The 15,466-nt window shown below is 43.1% G+C and overlaps 1 protein-coding gene across 1 annotated transcript in view; it reads right to left on the bottom strand.

The window, feature by feature from the left end:
• Positions 1-7,366: 7,366 nt before the first annotated feature.
• LOC140729787 (septin-7) overlaps positions 7,367-15,466 on the bottom strand; it is a 131,007-nt gene continuing 122,907 nt past the window's right edge. The window contains exons 12-13 of the mRNA XM_073050007.1: positions 14,489-14,634; positions 7,367-8,413 (exon numbers count right to left, since the gene is read on the bottom strand). Coding sequence (XP_072906108.1) covers positions 8,374-8,413; positions 14,489-14,634 — 186 coding nt within the window. The 3' untranslated portion in view covers positions 7,367-8,373. The remainder of the gene's footprint in view (positions 8,414-14,488; positions 14,635-15,466) is intronic.

Genomic DNA, 15,466 nt, shown 5'->3' with positions numbered 1-15,466 from the left:
TTCTTCTCTCCCTTTAACTAAGGACCTCCAGAGCTCCTTTTTAGAACACAAGGTTGACTCCAGAAAGGCAAAAACGATCGCTCTCACAAATAAAATGGGTCCCTGTGGGCTCCCTGATAAACCTTTGCAGAGTTATGATGGTCCAGATGCAGGGAGGATCCTCCATCTGCTGCTGTTAGTGCACTGCTAGCGAAAGGCAGTCACCCATAACTCCAAAGGGAATTCAAGGGAAACTGTCTCACTCACAGAGGGGAGAAAAGGGAACAGCCCAGACAAGCAGCATTAATGTACCCAAGGAGAATAAGAGGGACGTATGAGAGGAAGAGGCACTCCAACTTGGGGAAGAGCTCTGAATAAATACCCTGTTCCATGCCAAGAATCCTGACTTACCACTACGTCACAAGGCACGGGTGCCATAGTAGCATACTGTAGCGGTTAGCATGATGCTATCACAGCTCAGGGCATCATAGTTCGGAGTTCAAATCCAGTGCCAGCTGTAAAGAGTTTGTATGTTCTCCCATGACTCTGTAGGTTTCCTCTACGGGCACTCCAGTCTCCTCCCACAGTGCAAATACTAGGTTAATTGATCATTGTAAATTGTCCTGTGATTAGGCTATGGTTAAATAGGTAGGTTGCTGGGCGGTGTGGCTTGATGGGTTGGAAAGGGCTGTCCACACTTTATCTCTAAATAACAAATAAATAAAACTCTTCTGGGTAATTGAACGCGACACTGGCAGCTGTAACAGGTTTGTGACATTTCACAAAATCTACATATACAGCTTTCACAACAGAGCAACATAATCACAGTGAACCCGTCAGCCTGCTCCACATATAACTGATCCGTGGCAAAAAAGTCTGCATCCACAACCCTTTGATATTCTTTATCCAACAATAATCCACCAATTCCAATCTTTTTCCCCAATTCTGCCATCAACCACTTGAGAAAGAGAAATCACAAACTCAGACCCAAGATCCAGTGAAAGAGTATTTCACACAAATGACCAGATCCGTTGACAGATTACAGCCGTGTAACTTAATGCGAACAGTAGACCCGGCATTCAATACATCACTCCAGAGAACACAGGCTAAGGAATGCCAGACTTCAGAAATTCCTCACCAAACCTCAGTGTCTACTGAACACTAAGTGAGGAATGTTTGTCTCTGAGTTGCTTTACATCACAGGAAAAAACACAAACAGGAATAACATGTAAACAATACTGTGCAAAAGTCTTAAACATATTTAGAAGCTAGGATGCCCAAGACTTTTGAACAGTACTGTACTTGTTAACTTGCAGTAGGAGCAAGTTTGCAAATCTGACAGAAGCACAGGATGATGGGAATAGCAAGGGTGGAGCACCGCGAGAAGGGTGTGGGACAGGTGGAGAAGGAATGCCGGGGGTGAATGGTGGCAGAGGAGGAATGACAGGGTGGAGGGTGACACATATGCAGACACACTCAGCCCTGAGACACCAGACAATGTTTTTAGATTCCAAACAATTAGCTTATTGATCATTACAGAATGTCTCTCTGGTGCTTCCTGCTCCCTCCCCTCTCTCTTCTCTTATCCCAGCCATGATTCCCCTTTCACAGCCCCTTTCTCATTCTCAGTCCACAATAGAGTCCCATATCAGAATCAGCTTTAGCATCACTCACATGTCATGAAATTATATTGTGCAAAAGTCTTAGACACCCTAGCTATATACATGTAACCCATGACTTTTGCACAGTATTGTATATCAGATTTTGGAACAATATGCCAACAAAATTACCTGATACAGAACATCTGAAATTTCTTAGAGCTTTAACAATCATGGACAATCAGAGGACATCATAGTAATTGTGACATATTTTTTTAAACAGTTTAAATATTTTGAAGCTCTGTCATATCTGCATTCACCAATAACCGCAACTGCTCCCCCATATTCAGAAAATACCTTGTGCAGAGTATGAAACTTTGTTCCTCTCAGCATTTAGCAAAGCAGGCTTGTTTTCCTGGTATCTCAGTCATCTGGTCTCTCCACATCTGGACACTGGGGAGGGAGGCTATCTGCTGAGACAGGAAATACTGAATTAAGACAGGATCCAGACATGAAGTCTGCCTTTTCCCATACTGTTCCTCCCATTCTCATCCTCCAGTAAAATTCTTCACATTTTGTCTTTTCTGCTTTTTTAAAAAAAACTTAAAGAAATTGCTTCTGTGAAGAGTTCAATTAAAGTGTCAAATGAAATATTTAAAGTTGTTTTCAAATTTAACCAATTTGTTAGTTTGCTGACAGAACAACAAGAACTGGCAATAATTAATGCTAATTGTAATGGGTTAGTAATTAGCTAAACTACCCAAAACTACTTGTTGACAGTTTATTGAATCCTCCCAACAGCAGAAAATAATTTATCAAATAAGCTTATGATAGAGTTAAGCGATGGGCAGCAGCTTTGAACTAAAATATCTCACAGAACTGCCAAGAGGAAGTACTTGTGGTAAGTTGCCAACAGCAGTTAATGAGTGTAAGGAATACTGGGGAGAGAAGAATACAAACATATTATAAATAGCCCATCATCCTCTACCAGTCTATAAGAGCAGAATTAGACCATTCAGCCCATCGAGTCTGCTCTGCCATTCCATCGTGGCTGTTTTATTATCCCTCTCATTATTCTCCTGCATTCTCCCAGCAGTCTTTACTAATCAAGAACTTCTCAATCTCCACTTTAAATATACCCAATGACTTGGCCTCTACAACTGTCTGTAGCAATGAATTCCATTGATTCACCGCCCTCTGGATAAAGAAATTCCTCATCATCCCTGGTCCTGCCAAAGGGTTTCAGCCGGAAATGTCAACTGTACTTTTTTCTCCATATATGCTGCCTGGCCTGCTGAGCTCCTCCAGCACTTTGTGTGTTGCTTTTACTTTCGACCAATGGTGCTGGACCAATAATAGATAAATCAAGAAGATACCAGTAGAGGGTAGTCAGGGGTTTGAAGGAGAGATCAAGCAGCTTCCAAAGCTCAGAGCCCACATAATTCGAGTCAGAACAGTTTGGGAGATCATTTGTAGGATGTCACAAGTGAAGAATGAGGGAAAACCAGAAATAGATTGCAAGGTAAAGATGATGATTTGAAAAATGATTCATTCAGGGATTGAGATGCGGCACAGCAGGATATTCAGTGGATTGAAGGAGTGAGTTCAGGATTGTTAGAAAGGGAAAGTACTCTGGAAATATAATAAGAGAAAATCTGCAGATGCTGGAAATCCAAATAACACACACAAAATGGCGGAGGAACTCAGCAGGCCAGGCAGTGTCTATGAAAAAAAAAGTACAGTCGATGTTTCGAGCCAAAACCCTTCAGCAGGACTGGAGAGAGAAAAAATACTCTTCAGATGCTGCCTGGCCTGCTGAGTTTCTCCAGCATTTTGTGTGTGTTGCTGGAGTTTGCCCAGGGTGGAGGAGATATCAGGGATAGGATAAGGGATAAGAGATAACAGAGGTGGAAGGGGTTGGTTTGTGATCAATTTGATTTGTAGGTGTGTGTAGGTGAGAAACCTGCAGAAGGTTCTGCTGTAAACATTATGCAAACAGTTTGCCTCACCTCATATATTATGGCTGTGGGAAGTGAATGGGGATGAAATATTCGAGAAACTAGCACAGCTTCAAGGAGTGGACACAGGTGGAAGAGCCTAGAATGGCAAGTGAGCAGCTTGCTAAACAGTAGTGACCACTTCATACGCTGACATTTTACTTAGCTTTAGAAAACTTCCCAAGGAGCAGCAAGGAGAGGGCGATAATCTTAAGGAGCCCCACAATGGGGCAACATTGTTGTAGACAGTTGTTGTTCCCCGTACAAGAACAGTTGCTGTTCCTCTGAAACAAACCGAGTAAATAAAGGTGGATATGTCCTACAGTGGCAGGGGAATTCATTTAGATTAAGGCTACAATAGTCCCATCTGGAAGAGCATGGGCTTATTGAAGAGAGCATAGCTTTGTGCAGGGATGGTCACATCTTACAATTATTTTTTAAGGGATTTATGAAGATGATGAGGGTTGGGCTGCAGATGTTGACAAGGACTTCAGTACTGTAATGCTAATATTTATTGACATACAGCATGGAACAGGCCCTTTGAATCACACCACCCAGCAAACTCCTAGCCTAATCATGGGATAATTTGCAATGAGCAATCAATCTACTAACCGGTACATCTGTGGGAGGAAATCAGAGCACCTGGAGAAAACCCACAGTCATAAGGAGAATGTACAAACTCCTTACAGACAATAGCGGAATGACCAAGCCTCGCATGGTAAGCCAAGCCAAGCCAGAAGATTAAGGTGCAATGGTTCCGTGGAGATTTGGTAGATTGGATTCAAAATTGGCATGGGATAGGAGACAGAGGGTAGTAGTGGAAGAGTGATATTCTGAATGGAGGTCTGACCAGTGGTGTTCCACAGGGATCAACACTGGGACCTCTTGTTTGTGAGGTATATATACATATGTATAATGGTAGGCTGATACAAAAGTTTACAGATGAGAGAACATTTGAGGAAGTTGTGGATACTGAGGAAGATTGTCAAAGGATTCAATACAATACAGACCCATTGGAATTGTGCGAGATATGGTTTAACCCAGATGTGTGTGAAGTGCTTTTCCACTTCTGGAGGTCAGAGGAAGGTATACAGTAAATGACAGGACCCTTTGGATCATTGATGTACAGAAGGATCTTGAACTGAAAAACTATTTCCATGAAAATGGCAACAGAAATAGATAGTGTGGTTCAAAGTACATTTATTATCAAAGTACGTATACATTATACCTTGAGATTAGTCTCCTTACAGGATGCCACAAAACAAGAAACCCAGAAGAACCCATAAAAACTACCCAACAAACACCCAATGTGTAATAAAATCAAGCAAATAGCATTTAGGACAAAAGTGAGTCCTCAGACACAAAGCCCAGAGCAGCCCAGAGCCTCATCCTCAGTGCAATGAAGAGCAGAATAAACACCAGCGAGCAGAACTGGCCTAACCCTTACCTTGAGTCCTGATACCCTCCCTTTTCAACACATCTGGACCAGCTTTTAAATCTTCCAAATGTCAGGTTGTTCCTCGCTCTAAGATCTGGCCCTGTTGCATCAATACGCTCTGGGCCTGGACTCCACTGCTACATTCCAGCACATACCCGACCGTTCCAAATTGGCCCAGCTTAAATCTATCAAACCTCGCTCTCAGTTTAGATGGACGGGCTCCGAATTTACCTCTCCTCCACTCCATACATTCCGACTCCTCCTCAAGTATGCCTCGACTTCGCTGACTCTCCCTTGAATATGCCCCAGCTCCCACCCAATGCTTTGACCCACAACTCAGCCTTGCCTTCACTCTCTCCTTGTTAGATATCATATAACAGAATTTTTGTAGAAAAAGTGCTATTAATAAAGTATGTTAAAGTAAAAACAGAACACAGTATGCTTACCTGGGGGTTGAGTATTAGAGTTGGAAAGTCATGCTGCAGCTTTATAAAACTTTGGTTTGGCCTCATTTGGAGTATTGTGTGCAGTTCTGGTAAACCCATTACAGGATGGATGAGGAGGCTTTGGATAAAGAAGTTGTTCACCAGGCTGATGCTGCAAGAAGCTGCACCAATTTGGATTGTTTTCTGTGGAACGAGAGTGGATGAGGGCCAATCTGACAGAAGCTTATAAAATTATGAAAAGCGTAGATATGCTAAATAGTCAGAGCCTTATTCCCAGGGTGGAAACATTAATATTAGAGGTTTAAGCTAAGAAGAACAAAGTTTAAAAAATTGCAAGCCATTATTTTTTGAAAACACTATGCATGCACTGCCGGGGTGGTGGTGTAACATGCAACAGCAATATTTAGGAGGCATTTGGACACACATGAACAGACTGGGAATGGAGTAATAAGGATCATGTGCCAGCAGATGGGGTTTGTTTAAATTGGGATCACAGTCAGCACGTACAGTGGGTTGAAGAGCCTGTTCCTGCACTGCATTCCATGTTCAGTATTGGTGGAGCCTCTGATGCCTGCATCACTGAGGAGGTGAAAAGGAGAGAGGGAACCAACTGGATAAAGGGAGGAGGAACTGTAGGAGAGGAGAACACGAAGAGGAAACTGGGTTTTCAGGTGAAGGGCTCCAAGATCATCAGGAATAAGGGGAACACTTCCTGGGTTATGGGATGTGGGGGAAGGGAGATGTGTTAAGGAAAGAATGTAAATAAACACAGTAACTGAGCTCTCCAAAGCTCTCCTTTCAAGTCCCTGAATTCCACGGTGGCCCACAGGATGGCGAACAGTGGAGGATATGGAGAGTGTGACCACAATCAGGGTACATCGGTGACCTGAAAAAGGGTTGAGAATTCTGTGTCTGCCAGGGGATTCAGATGCTATAGCTGTGATCAGATGCAAGAAACAAGACAAATCTGGTAACTAAATAAATGCGCGTGCTGTGAGACACAAGGAACATCATCATCAGGGCCTCCGCCACTACCGGTACTTCATCCTATGGTCAGAGCTACTGGCCAAATCTGCCTGGATTCCATCCATTCAGAGGCACTTCAGGACGTGACCTTCACACACCCACTCCCAGAAAAGTGCGGAGAGTAGATGCAACACCACACGTGGGTCTATTCTGACCTCACTAAAGGCTTGGAGTCCATCAGTCACCTCAAGACCCACAGAAATCTGTCAGCCTGGTGTTTGGTCCAGGATTGCAAGTAATCTGTGATCATAACCACAAATTCACAGCTGAGATTGGGGAGAGGGGTCAGCAGGCAAGAGGATAGGTGGTAAGAGGGCTAGAGAGAGGAAGTCGACGGGGGGGGGGGGGGGGAAGAGAGAGATTGGAGCCTGTGGATTGACCAGAGACAGACATGGTAATTATGGAGAGTTCATGTAGACACTTATCAGGAAAGTGGAGACCCCTGCCCCAGGTTAAGTGCCTTTCTGTTAGCACCAATGTTCTCGGTTACCGATCTCTGTGTTCACATGCAGTCAAACTTTATTGCAACAGTAAATTAATTCTGTGGCCTCTTGGTGGCCCTGTTCCCTTTTCTCTGACTCAAGAATGGTCCTCTGAGGCCAAGGAGCTCACTCTCCATCCAGCCAGCACAATGGCCAGAGGTGAGAACAACTCCTGGAAGCACTGAGTGAGAATACACCACAGAAGTTGCTCTCAACGGCACAGGAAATTCCCAGCACCATTTCACAGAGGAGGAAACCCCCCTGTATCCCAAATGAAGTTTATTGCTATTATATCATCCTGAGCTCTATATAAATATGGAATCATTGTTAGGTCAAATGCAAACTCATCCTTCTGTTTACATTACTCAAAAACATCACATTGCAGCAGGAAGCACTGACGTCATCACAACATCATTTTATTATGTGACTCTGTACAATACAAACAGAAATACAGAGATGGGTAACATGTATACAGCTAGATGTGACTCCCTCCCTCCCCTCCCACCCCCTCCTCTAACACCCAGAGGCCATGAATCCACTGAGCATGGAGAAGCAAGCTTGACTGCCCTTATAACTGGAGAAGGTGCTTTAATAGCTCCAGAGCATACAGGAAATGCAGCACTTTAGTCAATTACAATAAAATGCAAGAGAATGCAAGTTCTTCACTCTTCCTCCACTTCCTAACATACAAAAGCTATGCTTTTTTTGAAAGTTTTTCCAACGTTTCTGGGCAATAACTGAAATATCTAAATTAATTGTTACAGTAAATGAAGCAATTACAAAAAGTTAATGTTTTACTAGAGACATTAATTGTTGAATAAAAACAGAAAAAAATCTAAGACAACACATTACATAAGTGGCTGAGCCTGTTAGTTTAAATATTTCTGGATGTTTTGGGGAAGGAACAGTGAAAGGTGGAAGAACAGATGTTGGCCATGAATCAGAATGAGTTGGACAATCTCTGCTCTATTCACATCAGATACACTGGTGTTGGTTCTTAAAGCAGAGTATAACTACAACAAATGATAAGACTGTTTCTTCTAACCATCTTTCAAAGTTCTTACATCTGTGGAAGAACAGACAATATTCTGTAAACAAACCACCAGAACATGATTGCATAACAGGAATACATTAATTGGCATAAAAAGGGAGGCATCAGGTTCCTTAAAAAAAATTCAGATGTTGTGTCTCTACATACAATACACCCCAGGTAACGTGAGACTTGTCTAAGTTCCTATACCAGAGACTACAAATAGAAATTAATGTACATAGTATTAAGTTGGCCATTTCACATGCTAATACATTAACATTATAGAGATAATAGGTGCAAAGTTGAATCCTTTCAACAAAAAAATTATGTCCAGGGCTGGCAAATTGGCAAGTACATAATTGGTGGCCTTCAAATGTTTAAAAGATCTTCCCTTTCTTCTTGTTCTTTTCCAAGGTCCTTTGAAAGAAAACAACACAAAGATCAGCATGCTACGATGGCACAAGCAAACAAACCAAGGACAATGTCAGAGGACGGCCTTGTTGAAGTCCAAGAACAAAGTACCTGACCTGGATTCAGACTGCTGCAGACCTGAACACATTCAGTGAGAATGTGCAGGCAGGGTAACACCTTCTCCTATACATGGAGGTGGCAGAGGAGCCAGCCAGGGCTACCAACCAGCGCATAAGGTTGTTTGTTGGTGACACAGCCTGAGGTTTGGGTGCTTTTCAGTGGGCTGCAATCAGTGTGAGGCCAATTAAAAAAGGAGGTAAAAGCTGAGCAGCTATTGTGCAAATGGGGCAGCGGTCCAGGCTTGGTGAGAACAGACACGAACAAGCACAGGCTGAAGTTCTAAGCAAGGTTTTCTTGTTCTGTTAGTACATAGCTAGTGTGCTGACCACGGGCCCAGAGGTAGTGGTACGTCATTTGTGTGAGATGTGGGAACTCTGGGAAACCACCAGTCTGCTTGACAACTACGTCTGTACAAAATGCCTCAGGCTGCAGCTCCTTAAAGACTGTGTTAAGGAACCGCAGATGCACCTCAATGACCTTCGGCTCATGTAGGAAAATGAGGAGGTGACAGATAGGAACTACAGGGAGGTAGCTACTCCTAGGCTGCAGGAGTCAAGTACCTGGGTGACTATCAGGAGAGGGAAATTAAACAGACAACAAGAGAAGAATACCCCTGTAGCCATTCCCCTCAATAGTAAGTGTACCATTTTGGATACTGTTGGGGAAGGGGGTGGGGGGGAACCTATCCGGCGGAGGAAGCCACAGTGACCGGGGGTCTCTGAAACTGGCACTGTAGTTCAGAAGGGAAAATGGGAAAACAGGAGTGCTGTAGTGATAGGGATTCCATAATTAGTGGAGATAGTATGTTGCCTCTCAGGTGCTAGGCTCAGGGACGTCTCAGAAAGGGCCCACGACATTCTAAAGGAGGGTGGTGAACAGCTGGAAGTCGTGGTACATAATGGTGCCAACAACATAAGTAGTAAAAGGCAGGAGATACTGAAGATAGAATATAGAGAGTTAGGTAGAAAATTGAAAAGCAGGACCTCCAGGGTAGTAATCTCTTGACTGCTCCCTGTGCCACGTGCCAGTGAAAGCAGGAACAGGATGATTTGGCAGATGACTGCATAGCTGAAGAATTGGAGCAAGGGGCAGGGTTTCAGATTTTAGGATCATTGGGATCTCATCTAGGGAAGGTGTGATCTGTATGGAAAGGACAGGTTACACCTCAACCCAAGGGAAACCAATATCCTTGCAGGTAGGTTTGCTAGAGCTGTTGGAGAGGGTTTAAACTAATTTGGCAAGGAGGTGGGAACCAGGGTGATAGGTCTGAGGATGGGACATTTGGTATACAACTAAGAGCAGTGTGTAGTGAGACTGAGGAAGGACAAGCAAGTGACAGGGCATCAGTGGGATGAGCTGAAGTGTAACTCAGGGCAAAATCTAAAAGGGTGATGAACACAGGTCTGGAGGTATTATACTTAAAACACACGCAGTGTATGGAATAAGGCGAATAATCCTGAGATGTATGTAGAGATTGGCAGGTATAATGTTGTGGGCATCTCTGAATCATGGCTGAAAGAGGAACATAGTTGGGAGCTGAACATCCAAGAATACACATTGCATCGAAAGGACAGGAAGAGAGGCAGAAGGGGGTGGGTGGCTCTTCTGGTAAAAATGAAGTCAAATCTTTAGAAAGAGGTGACATAGGATTAGAAGATGTAGAATCCTTGTGGGTAGAGTTAAGAAACTGCAAGAGTAAAAGGACCCTGTTGGGAGTTATATGCAGGCCTCTGAACAGTAGCCAGGATGAAAGGGCAATGTTGCGATAATCATAGGGGGATTTCAATATTCAGGTAGATTTAGGAGATGACCTTTTAGAGCAGCTCATGGCTGAGCCCACTAGGGGAATGGCAACTCTGGGTTTCGTGTTATGTAATGCCCCAGGTTAGATTAGGGAATTTACAGCAAATTAACCCTTAGGAGACAATGATCATAAAATGACAGAATTCACCCTGCAGTTTGAGAGTGAGAAGCTAAAATCAGATGCATTAGTATTACAGTGGAAGAAAGGGAATTACAGAGGCTTGAAAGAGAAGCTGGCCAACGTCGATTAGAAGAGGACACTAGAAGGGATGATGACAGAACAATGGCTGGTGTTTCTGAGGGAAATTTGGAAGGCACAGGAAAAATACATCCCAAAGAAGAAGTATCCTAAACAGAGGATGAGGCAACAGTGGCTAAGTGAAGTCAAAGACAACATAAAAGCTAAGAGGGCATATATTATAGCAAAAATTTGTGGAAAGGTAGAGAATTGGGAAGCTTTTAAAAAATCAACAGAAGGCAACTAAAAAAGCCATACAGAGAGAAAAGATGGAACATGAAGGTAAGAGAGCCAATAATATAAAAGAGAATTCAAAAAGCTTTTTTCAGATATAGAGTAAAAGAGAAACGAGTGGAGATAGTAATGTGGCACAAAGAAATGGTGGGGGAACTGAGTAAGTATCTTGCATCAGTCTTCACTATGGAAGACAACTAGAAAAATGCCAGAAATGTGAGAGTCAGGGGACATAAGTAAGTGTTGTTGTTATTACTAGGGAGGAGAAGATGCTTGGGGAGATGAAAGGTCTGAAGGTAGATAAATCATCTGGACCAGATGGACTACACCCCAGGGATCTGAATGAGGTAGCTGAAGAGATTGTGGAGGCTTTAGTAATGATCTTTCAGTAATCACTAGATTCTGGAATGGTTCCTGGGGACTGAAAGTTGCAAATGTCACTCCACTCTTTAAGAAAGGAGGGAGGTAGAAGAAAGGAAATTATAGGCTAGTTAGCTTGGCTTCAGTGGTTGAAAAGATGGTGAAGTCTATTATTAAGGATGAGGTTTCACAGTACTTAGAAGCACATGATAAAATAAACTAAAGTCAACATTGGGGACTTCGGTCTATTTCTCTATTTCTGGAAAGGGGAACCTTGCCTGACAAATCTGTTGGAATCCTTCGAGGAAATAACAAGTAAGATAGACAAAGGAGAGTCAGTCAGCAGATATTTATTTGGATTTTCTGAAGGCTTTTGACAAGGTGCCACACATGAGGTTGCTTAGCAAGATAAGACCCCACAGTATTACAGGAAAGGTACCAGCATGGCTAGAGCATCAGCTGACTGGCAGGAGGCAAAAAATGGGAATAAAGGGGGATTTTCCTGGGTTGGCTGTCGCAGAGACCAGTGGTGTTCTGCATGTTCAGTGTTGGGACAGGTTCTTTTCACTTTATATGTCAATGATTTGCATGAAGGAATTGATGGCTTCATGGCCAAGTCTGTGGACAAAACACAAAAATGTGGAGGGATATGTAATATTGAAGAAGCAGGGTGTTTGCAGAAGGACTTAGATTGGGGAATGGGTAAAGTGACAGATGGAATATACTGTAGAGAAGTGCATGGTCACGCACTTTGGCAGAAGGAATAAATGCGTGGGCTATTTTCTAAGTGGGGAAAAATTTCAAAAATCAGAGGAGCAAAGGGAGACCGCATACAGAATTCCTTAAATGTTAATTTGCAGGTTGAGTTGTTGGTAAGGAAGGCAAGTGCAATGTTAGGATTTATTCTGGGAGGATTAGAATACAAAATCAAGTATGTAATGCTGAGGCTTTATAAGGCATTGGTCAGACCACACATAGTACTGTGAGCAGTTTTAGTTTCCTGATCTAACAATGGGCGTGCTGGCATTGGAGAGGGTCCAGAGGAGATTCACGAGAATGATCTTGGGAATGGAAGGGTTAACATATGAGGAGCACTTGATGGTTCTGAACTTGTAGTAGCTAAAGTTTAGAAGAATGGAGGGAAGGGGACCTCATTGAAACCCATCTAATACTGAAAGGCCTAGAAAGAGTGGATGTGGAGAGGATTTTTCCTATAGTGAGTGAGTCTGGGACCAGGATGCACATCCTCAGGATTAAGGGATGTCCATTTAGAACAGAGATGAGGAGAAATTTATTTCGCTAGAATGTGGTGAATTTGTGGAATTCACTTCCACAGACAACTGTGCAGGCCAATTCACTGGATATATTTAAAACAGAGGTTGATAGGTTCTTGATTATTTAGGTCATCAAAGGTGATGGGGAAGAAGGCAGTAGAATGAGATTGAGAAGAATAATAAATTAGCTGTGATGGAAAGGCACAGACTCAACAGGCCATGCATCAGGACTGAGACGTAGAGCGGACATACTGTAGTCAGTCAAAAGAGGTGAGGGGACGGATGAGGTAGTAGCCGGCAACTGATAGTTGGTTCCGGGGGGGGGGGGGGGGGGGGGGGGGGGGTGTTGACAGGCAGATGGAATCAGATGAAGAGGAAGGTGACTGAGGCTGGAATGTGACAGTGGAGACTACAAAGTGCTACATGTGATATCTGATAAGGAAGGAAGGTTGGTCAAGCTAAGCCAAGGATGGGGAGTGCAGTGGACGACACAGAAATGGAACCAAGTGGGAAAGAAACTGGGAAATGTGTCTGGGCTGACTGGAAAGAAAGGAATGGGAGATAATCTGGGGCAATCAGAAGGAGTGAGAAAAGAATACCTGGTTACCTGAAATCTTCATGTCATTGGGTTACAGATATCTATGTGGAATGCAATTGCTGTTCCTCTAGTTTGCACTTGTAGAGAATGAGACGGGAATTAAAATAGTTATCAACCAGGAGCTGAAGATGGCCAAGAAGTCATCCAGTGTAAGCCTGCTCTCAGCAATGTAAAGGAGATCACATCGAGAGCACCAAATTAAGTAGACTAGACTGGAGGAGGGGTACGTAAGTCTTTGTTTCACCTGTAACGGCTATGAGGCAAGGGGGGGTATTGTAGGGATTGAGCTTACACCTCATAAAGCAGGGCAAAATTTGTTGCTGTTCTGAGGTGACATGACTTCAATGAGAGATTAAACAGCAATCCACTCAGATAGATGTAGAGGATCCCAAAGACATGCCAGGCTATTAATTTCCTTCGGCCAACACTACTTCTCCATTATTTTCAGTGCTGTGCATGAGAATTTACTATGCACAAATTTGGCAGTAGTCTATGCTCCACAATTAATCCTCCAGACTTGGGCTGAAAACCGCAATCAACTCAAGGCCTTTTCTTCCTTCTATTTATGGCCATTAGAATTAGAGATGTGCGCAACAAATTTGATGGGAGACTTTTAGCTCCTGTGTTCATTGCAACAAAGAGCAAAAATACAAAGAAACTGTATTACTGGCAAATCCTCTTTTCCTGTTATGTCAATAACCCCAATGTAATTAGGATAACAATCCAACATGACATGTTAATAGGAGCATCAAGATTGTAATCACAAAATGGTCAGACATGCTATTCTTTGATGCATGATCACCTGAACAATCAAACCAAGTGGATTTACTGAGCCTGGACCGGGACAATGATGATCAAGGTCGGGTCATGTTAAAGAAAACAGTCATCCACCAGACGTTCGTTAATGGAAATCTCCATCAGAGAATCTGACTGAGTTTGTATGCTCCAGCAAATATGGCTTCTCTAATTTTGACTGAGGCATTGGCATTTTGTGGTTGGGACACAAAACACAATAGCTGGGGTGCTATCTAGTCTCTGTACCCATCTAGAAAAATGATAGTCCGGCAAAGGCTCATAGCATTCATTCATAGCAAACTAGTTACTGAAGAGATTTCAGTTACTGAGGCCATGTCCTTTGCAACTAAGGCCAGGATATAATTATTCTTTTTAAATTACTGAATCATCCAACAGACAAGAGTACTTATGTGGGAGCTATGTGTTCAGATTCCTAGAGACCCAGTTGTTCAGTGGGAGACAAAGAATAGCTCAGACTAGGCTTCCTGAAATGGTTGAAGCAAGTAGTGACATGCTCCAGCATAAGTAGATCTATTTTGTTCATTGGCTGAATTTAGTGCCCTGAACTGCCATGCTGCAAACACCAGTGGACTGGGCACAGAGGAAGGAGTTGGTGCCCAAGGAGCTAACTCAAGTGGGCCTTGGAAGTGGGAGCGTACCTTGTGGAATCCAGCTTTTGCTGCTCCAAGATGCGCTGCTGAGCCTCCCAGTTCTGCTTCTCATCTTCAAATTGGCGGCGCTTCTCTTCAAGCTCTTTGTGCTGTGCTTCTAAATTTTTCTTCATTTGTTCATGGCGTCGCTGGAGCTACAAGACAAGGCACACAAATTAGTGCTCCCTTGCCCCACCTGATAGTCAGTGGCAATTCACTGGAAACCAAGCTTTCATCTCCCAGACTGAAGCAAGGCACAAGGCTCTTTGAAGTCTCAGGCGCAGCTGATGGGGAAGATGAGGACACCCTACACCATTCCCCACCTGCAACAATTACAATATTATGTTTAACACACTAATTAACAAGTTGTTACCAGCTTTATAAACTGCAACCTGCTATGAAGGCTGCAATGCATGCTTTTGCAAGGAACTACAAAGGGTTATAAATTCAGCCATCTCCATCATGGGAGCAACCTTCCCAACAAATGTCAAGAAACCATGCCTCAAGAAGGTGGCATCCGTCACTAAGAGCCCTCAGCATCTGGGACAAGCCCTCTTGTAGTGCCATTGGGGAGGAGGTGCAGATTTTAAAGACCTACACTCAACGATCCTGAAACAGTTTCTTCCCCTCCACCATCAGATTCCTGAATGTTCCATGAACACTACCTTGTTATTATTGTTGTACTATTTATGAATGCAGTCTAGAGCAATTTTATAGATTGCTGCTACAAAGCAACAAACTTTTCATCATACCAATAAGAGGTAGTAAACGTGATTCTGACACACAAGTCGCTGGTTGGGCATACCAATAACTGTAACTGATACTGATAAGTGCAACTAATTATTCACAATAAAGGTCACAGAACAAGTAAACCTAACAAAAGCTGTAGCTTTGCTAATCCATTATCTTTTAAACTGTTGCCATCAATCCTGCATTGACTTGAATTACAAAACTTGCCTAAAAGATCACTTCTCTGGTTATTGACAT

The sequence above is a fragment of the Hemitrygon akajei genome, chromosome 1 (genome assembly GCF_048418815.1).
Source record: "Hemitrygon akajei chromosome 1, sHemAka1.3, whole genome shotgun sequence".
NCBI classification, from domain to species: Eukaryota; Metazoa; Chordata; class Chondrichthyes; order Myliobatiformes; family Dasyatidae; genus Hemitrygon; species Hemitrygon akajei.
This window is presented reverse-complemented; position numbering and strand designations above follow the sequence as displayed.